General features: G+C 40.6%; 1 protein-coding gene across 1 annotated transcript; it reads left to right on the top strand.

Annotated features, from left to right (window-relative positions):
• Positions 1-1,870: 1,870 nt before the first annotated feature.
• FDX1 (ferredoxin 1) lies at positions 1,871-17,677 on the top strand. Its single transcript, XM_027884935.1, has 4 exons — positions 1,871-2,043; positions 7,728-7,852; positions 10,665-10,794; positions 14,545-17,677. The coding sequence occupies exons 1-4, from the start codon at positions 1,871-1,873 to the stop codon at positions 14,657-14,659; spliced, it is 543 nt and encodes a 180-aa protein (XP_027740736.1). The 3' UTR covers positions 14,660-17,677.
• The last annotated feature ends 2,156 nt before the right edge of the window (positions 17,678-19,833 follow it).

The raw sequence follows: 19,833 nt of genomic DNA, 5'->3' as shown, positions 1-19,833 counted from the left end.
CATTGAAATAAACTGTATTATTTGTGGCCGCATTCTCTTGTGTTGCAAAAGAAACCGACGAAAAAGAGCTCATTGTGGGTGAGGAGATACCAGTAAAGTAGCTGAGGATATAGCCCTCAGAGTATTTATTTTGGTGACTTCTCTATGATATATTCACATATTTTAACTGCATTTATACTGACATATGATTTAGTAAGCATATTGAGTGCACTTATTTTAGTTATATTTAAAAATATTATTCTGTGAGTGGTATATTGAAAAAATGCAATTATTTTTCTAGTAATCAAAGAATAACTGAAAGCTATTCTTCCTGTATTGTATAGAGTGGCAACCTGTGTAAAGTTACTGCAGCCTCTGTGACACATAAAATTTCTAAGGAAATTACCTAGAAAATGTGGTCAGCCTCATGTCAGCTGAAATGTAGAGATATACTGTGTATGTAGGTAATTGCAATGCTTTTAAAATCCACTGCTAAATCTAGATGGGGAGACACATATATTTGTTTTTGTGGAAAGAATACTGTAATGTAAAGGATAATGACATGAAACAAATTTGGTTTTACAGCGTAGGTGTTGTAAAAGCTACTTTGACATAGCAATAATTGAAATAAAGTGTAAAGGACGAGATGCAGACTATCTAAAATATCACATTGGTCATACCTGCAACGGCTAAAGGGAATCCCTCTAACAGCATTGAGTCTAGCTTCGAGGCTAGCAGCTATATACTTAAGGCAGAGAAGACTGACACATTCAAGCCACTTGGCCAGGCAGTTTGTAGGCTCTTGACATTACCACCAGAACCTTCTCCTCTCCTTAAAGAAAATGCACTGGTTCAAGTTATATAGTATGATGTTATCTCCCTCTTCGATCTTACTCTAATGTAACAAAATCACAAGGCATCAGGAATGATCTTAAGCAACCTCAAGAGCATCAGAGGTAAACACCATCTCCTTTTTTCCCCCTATTTATTTGCACTCCTGTTTAAATTAATTAATTGATTTCAAAGTACAGCCTCCATTTCTTCTCATTCCCCCAGAACACAGTCTGGGTGTGGTAGAGTGAAGGGTTTCTACATAACCATCTAATCAAAACTGGTAGAGAGACAAATTAAGCCTACATGTGCAGTCTGTAATTGCTCAGGATATCTCAAAATTTCCTATTGCACATACTCATCTTTGAGCTATTCACCATGTGCACCTCCTGCTAGATCCTCTGACAGTGCTGCTGTCCCTTTGCCGACACCCGGGGTTTTACGAGTTGGATCTTCTGTCACAAGAAATAGTAATGAGGAACTGGGAATTTCTCTATGGCCCTGCCTGGACAGCCCTGTTGGACAGCTCAGACTCCCCAGCTGCCAGCTCCATCCACTTCCCTGGGAGTTCCATAATACTGTAAGCTGTTTCAATGCGGTTCCCGGTCTCAGCGACCACCTGCCCGGCGTGAAGCTGAAGCCCAATCCCTCGCAGGTCGGGCTCCCCCCCCAGAGGCATTGGGGATGTGGTGAAGGCTCTTTGGGTGACACCCCCACCGTGTGTGCCGCGGACCCCGCAGCGCCCTGTCCCTGACACGACAAGAAAGTCCCCATGGACCCAACCAGGGGGTGGGCCAGCACACGTTGGGTGCCGCGACTCCACCTCCCCGTGCAGACCGGGGCTGAGGTCTGGAGCCGGGAAGCACGGCACACACTGACGGCTCCGCCCCTGCGCGCGCCCGGCGTAACCCCCCGGTCACGAGGGCGGGGCGGGGCGGGCCACGCGCTGCGTGACCGGCCGCGAGAGTCGCCGTAACGCCGCCGCGCGCGTGAGCGGCGGGACTTTGCTCCCGCCCCGCCCTGCCCCGCGCGCCGAGCCCCGCGCTCCCGTCCCGCCGCCATGGCCGCTCCGGGGCCGGCGCTTCTCCTTCGCGCCGCCGCCGCCGCCTCCGCCCGCCGCTGGCTCTTCTCTGCCAGCTCGCCGGCAGCCGCGATGAGGCCGCGCTGCGGCGACGCCGTCGCTGCCGTGAGGGCAGCGCGGCCGTTCAGCCTTTCCGCCCGGGCGGTGCTCAGGTAAGGGGTAGCGGCCGTGAGCCACCTGGCGAGCTCCCCGGAGGAGCTGGACCGGGCCGGGCCTCGGCGCTGAGGTCACGCAGGGCCAGCGGCTGCCCGTGGCCAGCGGCACGGGCCGCCCGAGCCGGGCTGGCGCGGGGTGACCTTCCCGCGGTGCCCCGGGACGGGCCCCGGCCCCGCCACCCCTCACGGCCGCTCCTGCCCTCACCGTCCGCTGCGCCTTCCAGTGCCCCGCAGGGCTGTGCCGGGACTGCTGGTCGGCCCGGGCGAGGCAGGGGTCGGTGTAACCCGGAACGGTTTGTGGTGTTACGGAATAGTAAACCAGGGCTCCTGGTGCTGCTCAGGCCAGTTCTCTAAAAGGTTCTGACCTGAGCAAAGTTGCTCTTTCGTGCAGTGCAGTGCTTGCTTTCCCCCCCCCCCTTTTTTTTTTTTTTTTTTTTTTAATTTCCTGTGGCAGCCTGACTAGGCTAGTGGTAAACATACAGCACATATCAGAGAGCCCAATACTGAAGGTCTCTTCAGTCTTCAGGATAGTTTTCCACTACTGAATAGGGCTTTCTGCATCTTTCTGTAAGGAAAGACTGGATGTGGCACTCAGTGCCATGATCTTGTTGACACTGTGGTGTTCACAGGTTGGACTCGATGATCTCAGAGGCTTTGCGAACCTAATTGATTCTGTGGTCTGACCATGCAGAACCCCTCCTGTCCTCACCAGTATATAAGAGTAGGTGTTTCAAAGCGCGTTTCATCTGTGGGTGTTTAATATTCCAAAGTCCTTAACTGCAGTTTTGTGACATGTAGTCATAGAGTGTTTATGCGCAGCCGCCTTGCTTGTGGTTTGTATGTTTGAAGACAGGTCATAGACTATAGCAAATTTTCAGTATTTGAAATGCAGAAATTTTAAAAGTCTGGTTTGCTTGGTTGCCAGAAAAGTTTCCTTGACTCGGAGCAGGACCCGCAATCACCTGCCCAGCATCAACGGTGTACCCTGGTCTTTTCAGGAGGCTTGGGATAGTATGGTCACCATCAAAACTATTTCAATAGTTTGCTTTTAAACTCTCCTATAGGTGCTCTTTGACTTTGTTCCAGCAGATACTTTTCATATGGAGAGACAAACTTAACGTTTTAGTCTAGGAGTCTCGTATAAGATGAGGGAGTTGTTAGTCACATCTCTTCTCTGAGTGACCCTGCTGATGATCAGTTGAGTTTGAAGTCTCTGATCTGCAATTTTTAATAATTAAAAAAAAAAAAGGCGCCTTTGTAAAATACTGTCAGTTTTTCAAAAGGTATTAGAATTATTGAACAGGATAAAAATGGGGGAAAAGGAATAATAAGAAGGGAAAGCATTTCCTTACTTAATAGTAACATGAGACCTGTAATCCCTCAGGTCTTTCACAAACAGGCTGAATACAGAATGGAAAGTATTCACACACATTGTGCAAGCAAACCAGCTAAAAAAGCTTATGCAAGCAAGTATTTCAAATGTGTTGTTTATATACTCCATGTTATAATCTGGCTGAGTGAGTTGGGAGAAAAGGAAAATCTTTGGATATTATTGTTTTCTCAGTTTATGTGCGAGTTATGTTCTCTAGTCCTGCCATTTCTGGCATTGTATTATTTGAGCCCCAGTTCCTAACCTCTATATAGTCAGCCAGTGTTATTCCAGTAAAAAGATCCATCATTGTTTGTATATGTAAAATAAGCTATATTTGTATCTGGGGAGGGGTAAAACATCATACAAAACATTACCTGAAGTGATTCTTGTGAGCATAGGTTCCCAAGGGTTTCAGTGAAGCATCAGACATTCATTATGCTATGATTTCCATTTTCTCTTTTCTTTTGTTCCATTTTTATCTGTTACCCTTCCTTTTCAGGATGAACAGGAACTATCTCAGAATTCTTTTATACCAGTCTGGATAGCTGTACAATGTTTTTGGTGCACAGCTTAATTATTGAATGCTTTAAAGATTAGTTCAGGTTTATAAATTCATTTGTAATTGAGGCCTCTTAAGTAGTTTATTCATGAAACTCTTTAGGTGTTTAGGGCTGTTGGATTTGCTTTGGATTACGATTTGTTGTTTATTAAAAGATCTGGAAATAACAGAGTTGGTCTTGCCGTGTGCAACACCAGGCTACAGTTGTTACCTTTATGTTTTGTTTGGAAGAATGTAAGAGATGGTTCCTAACTTGGAAGTAATATCTGAGATTTAAAAGAATACTTCTTTTAAAGAGGAAGAGGTAACTGTCAGGATTCTTGCAGTATTTACTCTTTTTTGCACGGGAGAGACAATGAACAGCATTTACAGTTTTCTGGTGCTCTTCTGTGCATTTGCAGTATGCTTTGTATAGGGTATATAGAGAGTATCCTAGTGAAGCTTGACAAAAAAACTGATAGTGCTGTGGCAACCATATTAAGAAATTAATTGTGTTTTTCATCGGTTTAATCTGAGAATGAATTGGAATATTTATGCTTCACACAGGAAACGCAAACTATATTTTGTTCTTCCTGATGATCCTGAGGCTACTCATACTTGCATTGACCTGACACATTTTATATTAACTGCCTGTGACTAGTTCACATCATGTTGGTATTTACTTGGTTCTTTTTTGTCATGCAAACAACGTCTGGGTAGACAAAAGCCATGTTACTTGAAATCTATAAAGCTTAAGAGGTGTGAATTTTATTTTTTTTAATGGTATCCCCCAGTCATTGAAAAGATTTGTTCAGTGTGTTTTGAATGTCTGACTAGTCTTATTATTACATACACACACTTCTGAAAGTATTTTTACCACTCCTTAAAGCCTCATTGATTTTTTTTAAATTAAACATTTTGGCTATGTGAAGAGTGGTAAAGGTGGTAATAGCAGAAAACCAGATCCTACTACAAGACTGTAGAAGGCTGTATCTAATGTTACACAAATAAATGAATTTTAGTTTCAGTTGTAAATCAGGTGGATTTAGGTCCTGTAGAAAGATTAATTGCTGTATCAGTCATCAACAAAAGCCTGTGAGTTTAGAAGAAGTGATACTTCTGTTTATCCCCTTGCTGCATGGCACACCCATCAGGCAAGCATAGCCATGGTGCAGATTCACATCTGGGTGAAGCAAATATAAGATTGTAGGATTGCTCCACTGCTGTTTCCTCATTTTTGCTGTGGGCAGTGGCACTTTTGTCAGTTTTGCTTTCTAGTCCAGCTGGGACTACTTTGTTTTTATGGTTAATTTTCATCCAGATTAGCAAAACAAGTTGACTTGGTTTAATATTGTTGTAGGGATGATGGCAGGGTGACTCGAAGTGGGGATCAGCCAAACCCACATTTTTACACCAGAAAGAGATTGGTTTAATCTGATCGGGAAGCTAAGTTTGTGTCATTGCATCATAAAGTTCCAGTAACACGATTGTTCTAAACCGCTGTAAATTTTGTCAGAGGGTCAGATCTCACTGTGCCAGCTCTGACATCCATGCGGCCATTGACCTATGAGGGTTACTTTCGGCCAGTTTTGTTTCCAAGCTCAGTTTACCATGTGACAGCGTGAGCGCTGGAGAGAGAAGGAACAAAGGAGCAGGGGCAGGACTGTTCTTGTGACACTGTGGTGTTGTACCAGATTAAAGTGTAATCACGAGTGAAGACAGTTTCAAGTGTGTTTTGAAAACTGGGAGTTGGCTTGTCATGTACAAAAGTTCCAGTGGACAGACAGACATCCTGCTGTTTGGTCTGTGTTACTTGCAATCACCTCATCCTATAGAAGAGTAAAGGGTATATTTAGGATATTGGAATAAATACTTAGTACTTGCTATGTATTGAGGATGCCCAGAAATGCAAGTATATCTCTCACTGTATCTCCTGTCAGGGTTGTGTTTGTCACCTTGACAGAAATATTTCATCAAAGGAGAGTGTACTTTGACCTCTGAAAGGGCTTTTTGAAACCATTTTAAATTACACTGTCAGTGGTTTACTTTGGGTCTCAGAATGTGACCCTTTCCAGATGGAGCTAAACCCATGAGTCTTAAACTCCCAGTGGAGGTGGTGAATTTTGTGCTAGTTTATCTAAGTGGGTGCTTGTTTCCTTGGTTCTGCTGTGGGAGGTGTTAGCATAGCAGAGGAACAAAACAAAGAGCCGAGTGTTAACTTAAACCCCCACGGAATGGTTTGCCGGAGGTGGTCCTTGGACCAGGTGACTGTGCAACATTAATTACATTTTGTAAAGATGTATATTTAAGATGTCTGAATTTTATTATAGTGCACGCTTTAATTGCATTGCAGATCAGCAAGGTCAACCCTTCATTATCAATTATAGTTTTGGAATTGATTTCTTGTTAATAGTAGCTTGTGGCTGCCTTCTGGAGGATGGACTGAGGGATGATAGGAGAAGAAGTGAGCATGACATCATAATGAATCATGGCACACACTGCTGCCAACTAATCTTCCAGTTGTGGCAAGTATATAAACTCTACAGCAACAAACATTTGTTGTTTCTCATAACAATTTAGGACTCACGTTGCTAAAAACACATTTACTTTTACAACCAGTTATAAAAGTAATTTGTTGACTGATGTTTCAGCATGGCCACTTTCAAATTTTTGCTTTAATATTCAGCTCTTCAGGTTAGAGTTTTCCAGGTGATGACTTGATTTTCAAGCTTGTGTATTTTGCAAATGATAGATCACTCAAGACCCACAGTTACTAAAAATGAGTACAGGTAATAAGAAGCATGTGGTTTCGAAGTATGGATTTCACATGGAAACATAAATTTCTGTATTACCTTTTGATTGTTCTATTTGTATCTCTTTTCTCTTGGCAGATTGCTTTACTGTCCATCTAATAAGTTTTTCTTGTTTTGCTTACTTACTATAGGAAAGAAAATAGTCTGTTTAAAATCAAACAAACTGTATTTCATTAGTATATTTAAAACCTTCATTTAATTAGCATGTGAAATAATTTAATACAGAATGCAAAAAAAATTTTTTTCATATTAAAAGCTTTAGTTTTAAGACATTTTTATGCAGACTGCAGGAGAGTTTTTTCTTAAATAATTTTCTGAGAAGCGAAGCAGAAAAATACAAACCTTCTTTCTTTGAAAACATGTAAAAACTTTGAACTTCACTAGAATTAATATTTACAAGTTGAACTCCTAAGAAAACCTGTGCTTAAAAACATCAGAATGTTGTTTGAGTATTTCCTGTTTTGGCAGGAGAGGAGAATGAAATTTTGGAACTAATAAAGTAAAATATCTAAAACTCCAAGAAGAAATGGGAAAACTTACAATTTGTCCTCAATGACGATGATGAGAACAATAAAAATGTCATAAATCCAAAGCAAGAGTCCACAGAAAGGTGGAGAGAGAAGCATTTAAAATTACCCCTTTTATTTGTTAAAAATACAAGTATGATGCCTAAAAATAGCTCCGATGCTCTTTGGTGAAAGGCAAAGCATCAGGATCCCATATAGCTTTTAATGACAAAACACAAACTAAGGTTTATTTTGTTGTGGTTTTGTTTGTTTGTTTGTTTTATTTTTCATGGTCTTTGTTCGATTTGCCTGTACCTGTAACACCTTTTAAAAGCCAGTAACTTAAGTTTCTCAGCTCTTAGAGTGGATTGTCATTATTAGTTTAGTAGTATTCAATCCGTGCTAAAGATCTAAAAATTTTTTTAATTCTAGTATATAATTTTCTTTTTCAGCTCAGAAGATAAAATAACCGTTCATTTCATAAATCGCGATGGTGACAAACTAACAGCCAAGGGAAAACCTGGGGATTCACTGCTGGATGTTGTTGTTGATAATAATCTAGACATAGATGGTTTTGGTAAGTAGATTCACTGAATAATATATTCACTGTCTAAAAATTGCTTTCCAGTTTATGTGTAAGCATTTTTAGTATCATTTAGGTTGGAAAAGACCATTAAGATCAACTGTAAATAAATATTTATTAATTTATATATAAAAATCTACCTGTGCTTTACTTGGATTTTCTCCTCTTTTTTTTTCTCCTGCAGGTGCATAGAATATTTTGGTTCAAGTTTTAAAAAAAAAAAAAAGTTCAGGTGATCTTAGCTTGAGTATTAAAGGAGGGGAATGAGAATAGAGTGCTGTCAAGGTGGAATCTGAAAGATGCCATCTGCAGACTCTTCTGAGCTGAAAGGTCCTGGTGTATTTCTAAAAGTGTCTAGTTACTTCTGTGGTGCCATACTGTCTCAATTTATTATTGGGCTTTTTGTAGCACAGTTTGATGTAGTATTTGAGTGCAAAAACAAATAAACAACCAAATCCATGTCAGTTAGCAGGGAAGAGCAAGTACTCCAATTCTTATTAAAGAACAGGAGTAAAAGAGACCAAAGCCCTCATGAAATTCTAACTTGGTACAAGTTCTGTTTAAAATCAAAATAGGAGGAAGCTATAACTTCTCCCTATTTTTCCAAACTTTTGTACTTGGCATCATTAGCATCATAAAATGCTTTGGGTTGGAAGGGACCTTGAAGTTTGTTTAGTTCCAATCCCCCTCCCATGGACACCCTCCTGGTAGACCACATTGCTCAAAGGTAGTTGTAGGATTCTACCCATACAAAGCAGTGGTATTAGGAAATGAGAATTAAGTACCTCGGGAGAGGTATTTATATGAATACGAGCTGAAGAATTAATAGAACTAAGCAGTAAGCAGAAGTACAATTTTCAGGACTGAACGTGTAATAGGAAGCAACCAGAGGGAAAAAAAAGCAGACTGTTATAGCTCAGTTTGAAATCTGAGGTGTGTTTTAGTTAAGTGCAAATAAGTTTTACTGCTAGTAATGAAATCTTTGATACGATTCAAAATCTTGCACCTAATATCTGAGACAACTCATGTCTAGAGCTGCATACATCTGGGGAAGAAGAATTGTCTTTTAAGAGAGATATTTTTAAAAATTTATAATGCACTGATTTAATTAGCTGTATCTGTCACTTAGTAAATTACTCATAGGCTTATGGCTGGTCTGCTTGTATCCTACAGTAAATGTTCTCTGTGTAAATATCAGACATGTTAAGGTTTTGTGGTGTAGTGGGAAAAAAATGTTTCAATAAACAGATGCCAAACTGAAGAAAAGGAGAGGAATACTGTAGCAATCTTTAATTAAACATATGCTAGTCCCATTTCAGTAACCACTTGCTAATGAAACATCATACTAGGGTGGAGAAATAATGCAGTAAAAATATATGGTTTGTGTTTAGAGGAAAAATTGAGGACAAAGTGAAACATAAATCTTACCTATCACTAGGGGGTATCCCATGTGCAGTAATAATAATAGAAATATCTTTGTATAAAGGCTTATAAAACTATTGAGTGATTTGGCTGCACTCAGTTTGTTTGTTACTGCTAGCTTTACAGTTGTGGAAAGACCTTCCACTGTCAAAAGAGACTGGTCAGTGTTCTTTCCTTCCCCTCTTGCTCCTTCCCTCACCTTCCCAACATTCAAGATTCTTAGACTGATGACGAGACAAATTTTGTATTTGGCACTTTATTTGAACTCTACTTTTTCACGTGCCTTTGAAGATGTGATGTATTTTAAAAATCAAATGTTCTAGTACAGTGTCATGCTCACTTTGAATATATGCTGTTGATACTGTTACTGCTTGTAACAGCAGTTCTTATCTGATGATAAATTCCACTGTTTCCATAGCAGTGGTTATGCATACAATGTTGCTTCCCTTATTTCGGTATGAGTACAAAGGTGATGGGGTCACTGGATTCTCGGTTCTGCATTCCCTGGAAATGAGTAAATGAATGAGAATTGGCTAATGTGTTATCTGCTTCTCTCCTATCCATTTAAACTGGAGCCTGGGGGTTTGTGTGCCCCAATCCCGACCTCCACAGTATTCAGCCTTTCCCCCCGTTGAACTTGCGTGTTTCTTTTTCAGCAATGTGGAGAACTTGGTGTCAGCCCAACACAGTGACAAATTTATTAGTGTTCAAACTTTTACTGTCCTGTGGTGACCTCATTGCTGTACCATGTAGGTGTTGTTGATGCTTGTTCTGCTCAACCCTAGCAAATTATTAGATCCTTAACTTGAACTGAATTGCCTCGTAATAATACATGTAGGCCTCTTTAGCACAAATAAAATCATCTCTCTGGCCTAATTACTTTTGTTGCCGTGAATTAGTGTTCTGTTGAGTGAGAAGAAATAGCAAGTAAAAATTCCCTCTTTCGTATACTTCTGAGGAATTTCTTTTGTGTAGCAGGTATCTTCTCTTAAACTTCTGGAGGAAACCTTCTCAAAACCATGGAAAAAAGAGAGATAAGGATCAACCTTGGAAATAAATCAAGTAGTGTTGATTGACAGTGTTGTCTGCTTTTGCATTCTGATAGTAGAAAACCTTTCTTTAAAGACTGGAAAGGGAATTAGTTAAATGCTATAAATTAGTAAAAGTATTTTAGTAAATCTTAATGCTATAGGAACTGTAGAAATACTAATGACAGTTGAATGCAGAGTAGGTATATGAATGTGGGAATACATAAACCATTAATTTTACTAATCAACAGTGACTTCTTGTATGAGACAAACACTTGTATTTGTAGGATTTCTTCTGAAATTCTGCTGCAATTTGAAACTTGGATTTTGTTACCTTGATTTATTTTGTTCCTTAGGTGCATGTGAAGGAACGCTAGCCTGTTCAACTTGTCATTTAATATTTGAAGACCACATATTTGAGAAACTAGATGCAATTACTGACGAAGAGATGGACATGCTGGACCTGGCATATGGCCTCACAGAAACGTAAGGCAACATAACCCTTCACTGCATCAAAGAATGGAGAGAAGGGTTTGCAGATGGGGCAGTCTAATATTCTTGGAGCACCTTAATCAGCTTTTAATGAGTAGCTGGATTCTGTTACACAAAATGGGACTGCCAAGTTCAGATACTGTCTATCTTAGTTCATACTAAAAATATGACGGTATTGCTTTTGTAACTGAGACGTGTCAGTTGCCAGTACTTGTCTTCAGAGGTGTCTGGTGCAGAAATGTTAGATACTAAAGTATGACTGAAAACCCAATTCCTTCAACAAAAGGTCTGCTGCTGCTGTCCTGTATGTGAATTTTCTTGTACTTATTTCTCTTCCCTTCCATTTAGTGTCTCTGTTAGTCTATAGCTAGTTAATGTGTTTTATAAATGTGTTTGCATTAGTATTTTAGGTTTTGGTCAGATCTTCTTTTCACAGAATCACAGAAGGGTTGAGGTTGGAGGGGACCGCTTGAGGTCAACTGGCCCAACCCGCTGCTCAAGCAGGGCCACCTAGATCCGATGCCCAGGACCATGTCCAGACGGCTTTTGAGTATCTCCAAGGATGGAGACTCTACAATCTCTCTGGTATTTATGTACCTTGTTAAGATCCTTCCTTCGAGCCTTCTCTAGCACAAACAGTGTCCCATGTGTCAGTGTACCTGCTTGTCATGCTTTGACACAAGAGCGCTCTTGGTGCACACAGGCCAGATTCCCTTTTGGGAGAAACTGATTCTAAACTGTGCTCTGACTGCTGATAGGCATTAGGATTAGACTAGTGGTAGTCTAAAGTAACCCTCTCTTCTGCATCACCCTCACCATCACACGTCTTGTAATTAGGATGTCACATCCTCATCACAGACCCATTCCAAATGGGCTGTTCCACCTGCTGGTGTACAAGTAGCCTTTATCATAAACCATGCCCCTGTGAACAGTAGGCAGCTGTGCCTTACAAGATTTCATGAACCCTTTTCTTCATCCTTTGATGGAACAGCTCATTGAAGTTTTTCAGAATCTTTCCAGTGATGTCAGAGGCTTTATACCTGGCCTGTATAGCATAGAGTTCTTTTATATCTCTGCAAATTAAGTTAATTCACTCTGAATTAACTTGTCTATCTCCCAGTAATGGGAATCCCATACTCATCATTTCTATATAAGAATACACGTTCTCACTTCAGACAAATCTGAACTTCTGTGGGAGGTTGTAAAGGCTAAGAAGTGAACCTACGAGATACTTGTTGCAGCTGCTTTTGTTTTATTCTTCTTCCTGTCTCACAAAAACCCATTTTTGGTTTTGAGAAGATCACAAGCCTATTAAATGTGAATTTACTTCACCCTTACCATCTACCGTAATTCTGGATTTTTAGGTTCAGGGCCAAAATAATTCCTACATAGCTCTGAAGGCAAATGATATAATAAAAATCTTTGTTCTTTGGCTATCTTTTAAATGTTTAAATCAAGGAGATTTTACTGAAGAACTGAAAAATAGTAGAAAGCCAGAGCTCTTTATTGAAATATTTCTATTTTCTCTCTAAGTTCTTCATACTAAATTAAGTTTTAGACCCTCTGAACACGTTTGGAACTTCTGTTAGGTGTTCCTATGGCAGAGACCTTTCAAATGTGTGAGAGGATGACTCTTATGGAATGTGGAGCTTTAAGTGACTGATATTTACTGCAGGTTACCTGGGCTCCTGTGCTGGTACAAACTTGTGTAGTGGAGAGGCACTTCTATGCTCTGTCTTAGGTTTAAGGATAAAAGCTTGTACTTATTAGTGACTCTGTAGTTGGGGAAGTTTCAGCTAGCAACTGCCATGAAAGTAATGGTTTTTTAAATGAATTAATTAGAAAAGTTAAATAGTTTTGATTAACTGCAGAACAGTCGAGATGGTTAAAAGTAGTAAGATAAGGAGAATGCAAACCCTGGCAAGTTAAATGTGTAAAAAGAATGCTGAAGCAAAAAACAAGCTGAGAAACAGCTCGTAAAAAGTTGAAAAAATATTTTTGTTTCTAACCTATCAGAAGCAGGAAACTTTGTCTACATGAAGAGCTGATGGGTGATGTAGAAGGTGCACTTAAAATAGAAAAAGATAACATAAAAGCAAAATTTCTTTTGAATTGTTGTCTCTAGAGATGTTATGGGATGTCCATGCACTGGAAGGTTTCTTTGCAGAAGGCTTCCTGGAGTATTCTGTGATCTTGTCTCAAACTGACATATCCATGGAAGTATTACCGCAGATAAATGAGTAGTAACAAATGGTAATGGCGAGGTAGCATCTGCCCAGGAGCTCTACAGGAATTCAGTCTGGCATTTCTGAATTGCTATCTGCAAGGCTTAATTCGTAGGATTAAAACTGCTTCCACTGCAAAGGCATGGGAAGGCAGCAACCCAGCTTTTAAACTGAGGTCATTGGAACTGAAGAACATACTGAAGTTCCATACTGGTCATTTTAACCAGATAGTCCATACCATCTACTATGGGTAAGGAAAGAATTCAGCAGAGCTGTTGTAGAGGAATGAAGCAGATATTGGAGTTCTTCAGATAAGTCACTGAGTGTGAAGAAAGATCCTGCAGTTCATGTAATTTATTTAGGTCTAGAAATCCTTTACTAAGTCTTGAGTTGCAACAGGGTAAGAGCAAAGGCCCTGTAAAGGATAAGTAATTGGTTAAGAAAAATCTTTTAACAAGGTAGAAGTATTGGGCTGTCTGGTAATAACATGTGATCAACAGTGTGATCTAAAATTGATAGGTTTTAATTAGCATGTTTGTGGAAGACGTGGGAAAACACAGTGAAGCATAAGGTTTGTGTATAGTGTGTGCTACTCTGTGGTAATATCAAAAACTATTGGTGAAGATGTGTGAAGATCTTGTGCTATTGAGCAATAGGAAGTCATGCTGGGAGTTAAAAGGTGCAGAGAAATGCATATGGAGAGGTGGACAGGAGAGTGGTAACTTTTAGATTCTTTAAATAGGCTGTCTGCTGGCTAGTGTCTTTCCAGGGGCTGGTGCTACAGAACATTGCCCATCCTTGCTGATGTTTTCAGTATTCTATACTTAGGTACCGAGACATGGACATTGAAATAAAGGTATTCCAGCAATAAAAGCAGCTACTGATGTCTGCAGAATTTTGTTGTTGTATTAAATACTTTGATTTTAATTGCTTGCATGCAGCATCTCTTTTTTTTGTTCATAATGAATAGTAGGTAGAAAAAAAAAGGATGGCATCTCCTTGGGTGCTTTGAGTGTTTTATCTTTTTATTCTTCCCCTTCCTACATTTCTTGTCTTTTCACTCCTACTTTTCTGGCTTAATGACCCAGTCTTGAGCTTTTTAGTTTGAAAACATTGGACCTTCGATGGGGAGGTTACACTGTGCTTTTTTCTGAGGCTTTCATTCAGATTTGTTGCCGTCATCTCTTCAGAGATGCCAAATGCACCTGGTCAATCTATTAGTGACCCACTGAAAATGGAAGGGTCACCCTTATTACATGTTATCTCAGTAAGCAGGAAGTACTTGGTGTGTAACTTTGCAGCGTGCTGAGCTCTGATGCTGAACATAAATCATTGTTACTGTCACACAGACCCTTGTGTTGGCGCACGCTGTTCACTACTGGGCTTGATTAAGACCATGCACAAGAGTGGCTGTTTCTGGTTCATGGTGTGTTTGGGATGGCTGAATGTTGGAGGCATAAGGGGGTAAAAATGCTGTCTGGTGGGCTAGAACTAACTACAATGTCGTATTTCCCTACAGATCACGTTTAGGCTGCCAAATCTGCTTGAAGAAATCAATGAATGATATGACTGTTCGAGTACCAGAAGCTGTTGCTGATGCTAGACAATCAGTAGATATGAGTAAAAACTCCTAAAAGAAAATACCTTGGGGGTTTTAAAGAAGCTTAACTATTTTTATAACTTATTTTTAAATGTGTAATTAAATATGGAAACTTACATGATTGTGAGTTATTTTATATGACTATCAATATTAGATTAATGCTATTTTAATTTTCTTTATAGAACCTCTTATATTTTTACGCTTAAAATGCAATAATACTTCTTGTAAGTAATCATTGGATTATAAACATTAGCAAGTGTATTACAGATTTCATATAAAATTATTCTGCCGAAACATTTAATGGCATTTGGAAACTGGACCACTTCTACAAGACTTCTAAGAAAAACTTTTAGTATTTCTTGGTTTCAGACTTGAATGTGTAAGAGAACAAAACTTGTAAGACTGCATGGGGTCTTCTTGAAGTGTTGTCATTAAAGATGGTGTGCTCAGAGTTAATTCACGTTCTCAGTGAACATGATGCTTCCTCTGCATATAATGGACTTTCAGAGTAGGAATTTTCCAAACTTTGGAATCTTGATGTGTCAAATTTTGTCTTGCAAAATACTGCTAAACCCATGAATTCTAGGGGCCATGTTATGGCTTAACCCAGCAAGCACCTAAACACCACTCAACCGTTTGCTTGCACCCCACCGCTGCCTGCCCCCGCCCCAAAGCAGGGTGGGGGATAAACTTGGGGGGGGGGGAAGTAAAATTCATGTGTTGATACAAAGACAGTTTAATAAGACAGAAACAGAAGGGAAGACAACAACAATAATGATAAAAGAGTTACAATGTACAAAACAAGTGATGGACAGTACAATTGCTCAACACCTGCTGACTGATGCCCAACCAGTTCCTGAGCAGTGACCCCTGTTCAGCTTTCCCCACAGCTTAATATTTTGAGCATGACACCATCTGGTCTGGGACAACACTTTAATCAGCTGGGGTCAGTTGTCCTGTCTGTGTCCCCTCCCAACTTCTTATGCACCCCAGCTCACTCACTGGTGGGGTGAGGAGCTAAAAAGTCCGTGATTTAGTTGTTGCTAAGCCATGTTTACACTAAAACACTAGCATGTTATCAACATTATTTTCATTATAAATCTGAAACACAGCACTGTACCAGCTACTGGGAAGAAAATTAATTCTCCCAACTGAAACCAGGATAGGCTGATGTAGAATGTTGGCACCTGCAACTTAACTGTTGCCCAAATCAGATATTAGTAAACCTCAACAGTTTTTACACTTGACTGCACCAGAAATAAAAGGATACACATGGCTTAGAAGAGTGAATTCTTAGAGCTGTATCATGGAAGAACATAACCACTGAGTTTGCAAATTTACCCTTTGTAAATTCTTGCTGTTCTCTGAAGGTGACTGAGTTGCAATTGAAGAGGGCAATGTTTGTCAATGTAAGATTTGTTCTGAAATCATTATCCCTTTCTCAGTTTTGAAACTAAGCAGGAGGCAGTCTGATGTCAGGTAGGGTGCTCAGCTTGAAGAGGTTCCTAGCTTCTGGGCCTTGCTCTCAGGATCATTTCAGTAATGGCTGATGTGAAATGACCGAGTATATTTATTCCATAAGAATGGACTTGGTTCCCCAGAAGGAAGAAGGAGAACCCAGGGTGAGATGACATGTGGACTGATGATGGAGAGCTTTCAGTTGAATATTGTTTTACTCTTTCTAAAGTAGCCCAAAATAAAGTAATGTCTCTAAGACTATTATTCTCTCCAGCTTTGTGTAAATACTTAATTGAACAACCAAGAGTTGCTACCCTTATAAGGTAATTTTGGTATTTTGGGCATATTTATATACATTTATATATATATATAAACAATGTTTATTTACATTTGAATGATCTAATGCATTCATTAATGCTTTTTTTGAACTGATAACAATGATATCTGGACGTCTTTTCTTTCATTATTACATATATATGGGAGAGGGGAGGAAATTATTTTTACAGTGTGGAATATTGGGATTATTTTGAGCTTCATAAAGAGGAAAAAAGTCTCTCTTTTTTTATAAAAATTAATATTTTGTAGAATTGTATTGAAAATAGATGTGGGTCAGATTTTTGATTTCCTCTCTGAGTTACCTTGTTTCCTTGTGTTACCTTTGGGCTTTGCCCTAAAGCAAGACACAGTAATTGTGATCTGTTCAGAACTTAATCAGGTAAGGTTTTCAGAATACACTTGTGATCTCATCTAATTCAGACTGTGACTTCAGAGCTGAAATTTCCAGACTGTTTGAAAGGCAGATCAAGGTCAGGGAGAAGCATGGGCATAAATGGAAGAAATGTTCTGAAGATGCTGCTGTCTTCCTCTTCAGCTGCTGTGACCCTAACTGTAGTTTAGAGGTCACATTCACACAGTCAGGCACTGAGGTAAATCTTACTTTATATTGCCTTTGTACTGAGCTCGTTTGTATACAGTAGTCATTATTAAATCTAGACTTTTTTTTTCTTTTTACATGAGACACAGCTCATTAACTTCCAAGAGAGGGGACCTGGGTCATAACCAGATGCACTGTGTGTTCTTAACATCAGAAATTTGAGGTTTCAGTATAGTTGTGAGTTTTAGGGGGAGGTATTGCTATTTTTTGAGTTTTAGGGTCACCATTAGGGTTTTTTTTTTTGGATTTTTGGAGGAATATTTTGTTGGCTTGTTTGAGGTGTTTTTAATTCAGCACCAGGCACTTGTGGGAATCTTGAAGTGCTTAACACTGTGTAAAACAAATGTGAAACAGGTTTCACGATGGTTTTCTTTCTAAGACAAGGTTGCTTCATTGCGCGTTTCCTGTGATAGCTCCTCATTACAAAGACTTTGACTCTCCTGTAGTGTGCCTGTGGAAGGAATTATTACTCAGCACAGCAAGGCAAAAAAGGACACTTTGAAGTTAATTTTGAATTCTAGAGGTATCCCATATTGCATGCAAATGGAAATCTCAGAGGGCAAAGGAACTGATTTGTAGTCCCCAAAATGCACAGCTCAGAGATACTAGTTTATTGTTAAAATGATTTGCAAATAAATCTTATTTTTGACCTCTTTCTGACACGCCTCGTTTGCATGGATTTTTTTCCTTCTTGTTCAAGCCATTGAATGTATTTCTGGGTGAAAAGTGGAACTTAACAGTTAACGGTGCACATTCCAGTGTAAGTATGAATTCTTGTGCAGTGACACACAATTATACCATCAAAACTAATTGAGTACATACTTATTTCCTTGTCCAAATAAATAGTACAGGTAACTTGCTCTCTAAAACCATTTCCTTTCTCTGTTAGAACATCAAGTTGGTGGGTCTCTTCTGTCTCTCCCCATCAAAAATTATGAGCACATCAAAACCTACTTTGATGCCTTTGCTTCTGTTAGTTCACAACAGATGCTCAAGGTCTGGAGCTGAAACAGACCTTTAATTCAGAAGCAGTGAATTAGGGGAGCAGTGGACTGCACTGTCTTCCATTGCTTGGGGTTAAAAAGGTCCTTTGGATTTGGTTGGGTTTGTGAGGACGCCAGGCCAAAGCCATCCTTCTGCCTTCCCAAGGATGGGGCAGAGCTTGTCTGTGGCTCTAGGTTGTGTCCCTTCCCTCCATCCCCTTAAATCGCTGTCAGGCAGAAGCCAGCAATCCCCACCTCTGTGACATTTGGTGTGTTTGTGTGATGTCTGAAGGGGAAAGAAGGATGTGCCTTGCATTGCCGCATCACTACATCCAGATATGTCAGAAGTTCCCATCGTCTGGACTGCAAGCTGTCATGAGACAGAAAGGCAAGTTCTCCAGGCAGTTTCTGGCTTTTCAGACAGAAAAACTAAATCTTAAAAGTTCACCGTTTTTGGCTACAGGCATCAAAGGATATAAGGCATCTATGTCCAAACTCAAATTACATCCAAGTTAGAGGCAAGCTGAAAATGCTGTGTCCAAAAAAGCTGCGGTGAAAGTGGCAGTGCTTGCCCTGCTCACAGATCTGGGCTAGGGCATGGAGGGATTCTCTACAGCGTGTGTTTCGCCCTCACAGTATACAAAGATAGGGGAGACAAAAGAAAAATCCTCATTCCTCAGGAGAAAAAAAGGAGAAATAAATCTTTAAAGCAGGAGGAGAGATGCTCAAGCTGTCACTGAGATACCAAACAGTAAAAAGCATTGGGAAGAGTCTGCAGCTGCTCTAGATGATTTCTCAAATGATCGGAAAGGATGCACAGGGGGAATGGGAATTTCCTGCATCAGGAGATGGGGGCTGTTGTCTCTGGGTGGCCATTTAGATCGGTGTGCTGCTGTGGGCTGCAGTGCCTTGGTGCTCTTTCTCTCCCTGTTTAGCTGCTGGGAGAGCAACAAGAAGTGTCGTCTGTCCATAAAAGAACAGGCATTAAAAGAAACCCTGAGGTTTACTTTCTAATCCACTTGCTTTTTTATGAAGTTAATTTTTTTTTTTATGTGAACTAACCCAAATTTCAAAATGTTTTTAAAGTCATTTCTAGCCAGCAGTTATTTATCATTTGCAACTGGGGCACACACTTCATCTAAAAGCTGTTGCCTCACTGTGCTTGGCAAAGCATCTTTGGAACCACCCTCCACGGTTCTGGAAGCTCCCTTGACTTCATCCCAACCGTACAAACGTTACTCTGAGCATTTACACTCCCCGTGTGCTCCCGTGTGCCGGGTAACTTTAGTCCAGGCAGCCTGATCCCCTCTGTGCCTACTCCCTTCCCTAGCGCAGGGCCTTCTCCCCCGAGCAGCCACTAGGGCGCATCCCTTGCATCTGCTGGAGATAAGAAAGGATAAAAAGAGATTTGAACAGGCTTGGTGCGACCTTCCTTAGGTCTGCTCAGATACAGCGGAGCTTTCCCATTTCTGGGAAAGAGCACGTCCGTGCCAGAAATTCTCTGGGCTGGTGCTGACCCCAGGCGGTAAATCCCTGCAGCACAGCGCTAGTGGCGATTAAAATTCGCGTCTGGGAGCAGCGCATTCTCTAATTCGTGTATGTTAAAGCAGCCGTGTGTGTGAGCCCAGCTCAGGTACCGCGCTCGATGCAGCTGCTGGCTGTGGAGCCGCCTTGGATGCCTATTGCTGTGAAAGAAACGTGGCCTTTGGTGTTACAGTGGAAAAGAGCTGCGCCAGGCCGGGCTGCCACGGCTCCAGGCACCCGCGCCCAGCCCGCGGCAAGGCTGAGCATGTGGTCCTGCAGACGGACAGATGCACAGACACACGGGCATCG

The sequence above is a fragment of the Empidonax traillii genome, unplaced genomic scaffold (assembly GCF_003031625.1).
Source record: "Empidonax traillii isolate 1590-97213 ecotype Southwest subspecies unplaced genomic scaffold, ASM303162v1 scaffold9:size3134949, whole genome shotgun sequence".
NCBI lineage: Eukaryota > Metazoa > Chordata > Aves > Passeriformes > Tyrannidae > Empidonax > Empidonax traillii.
The sequence above is the reverse complement of the archived record's forward strand: the minus strand, read 5'-3'. Positions and strand labels throughout refer to the sequence as shown.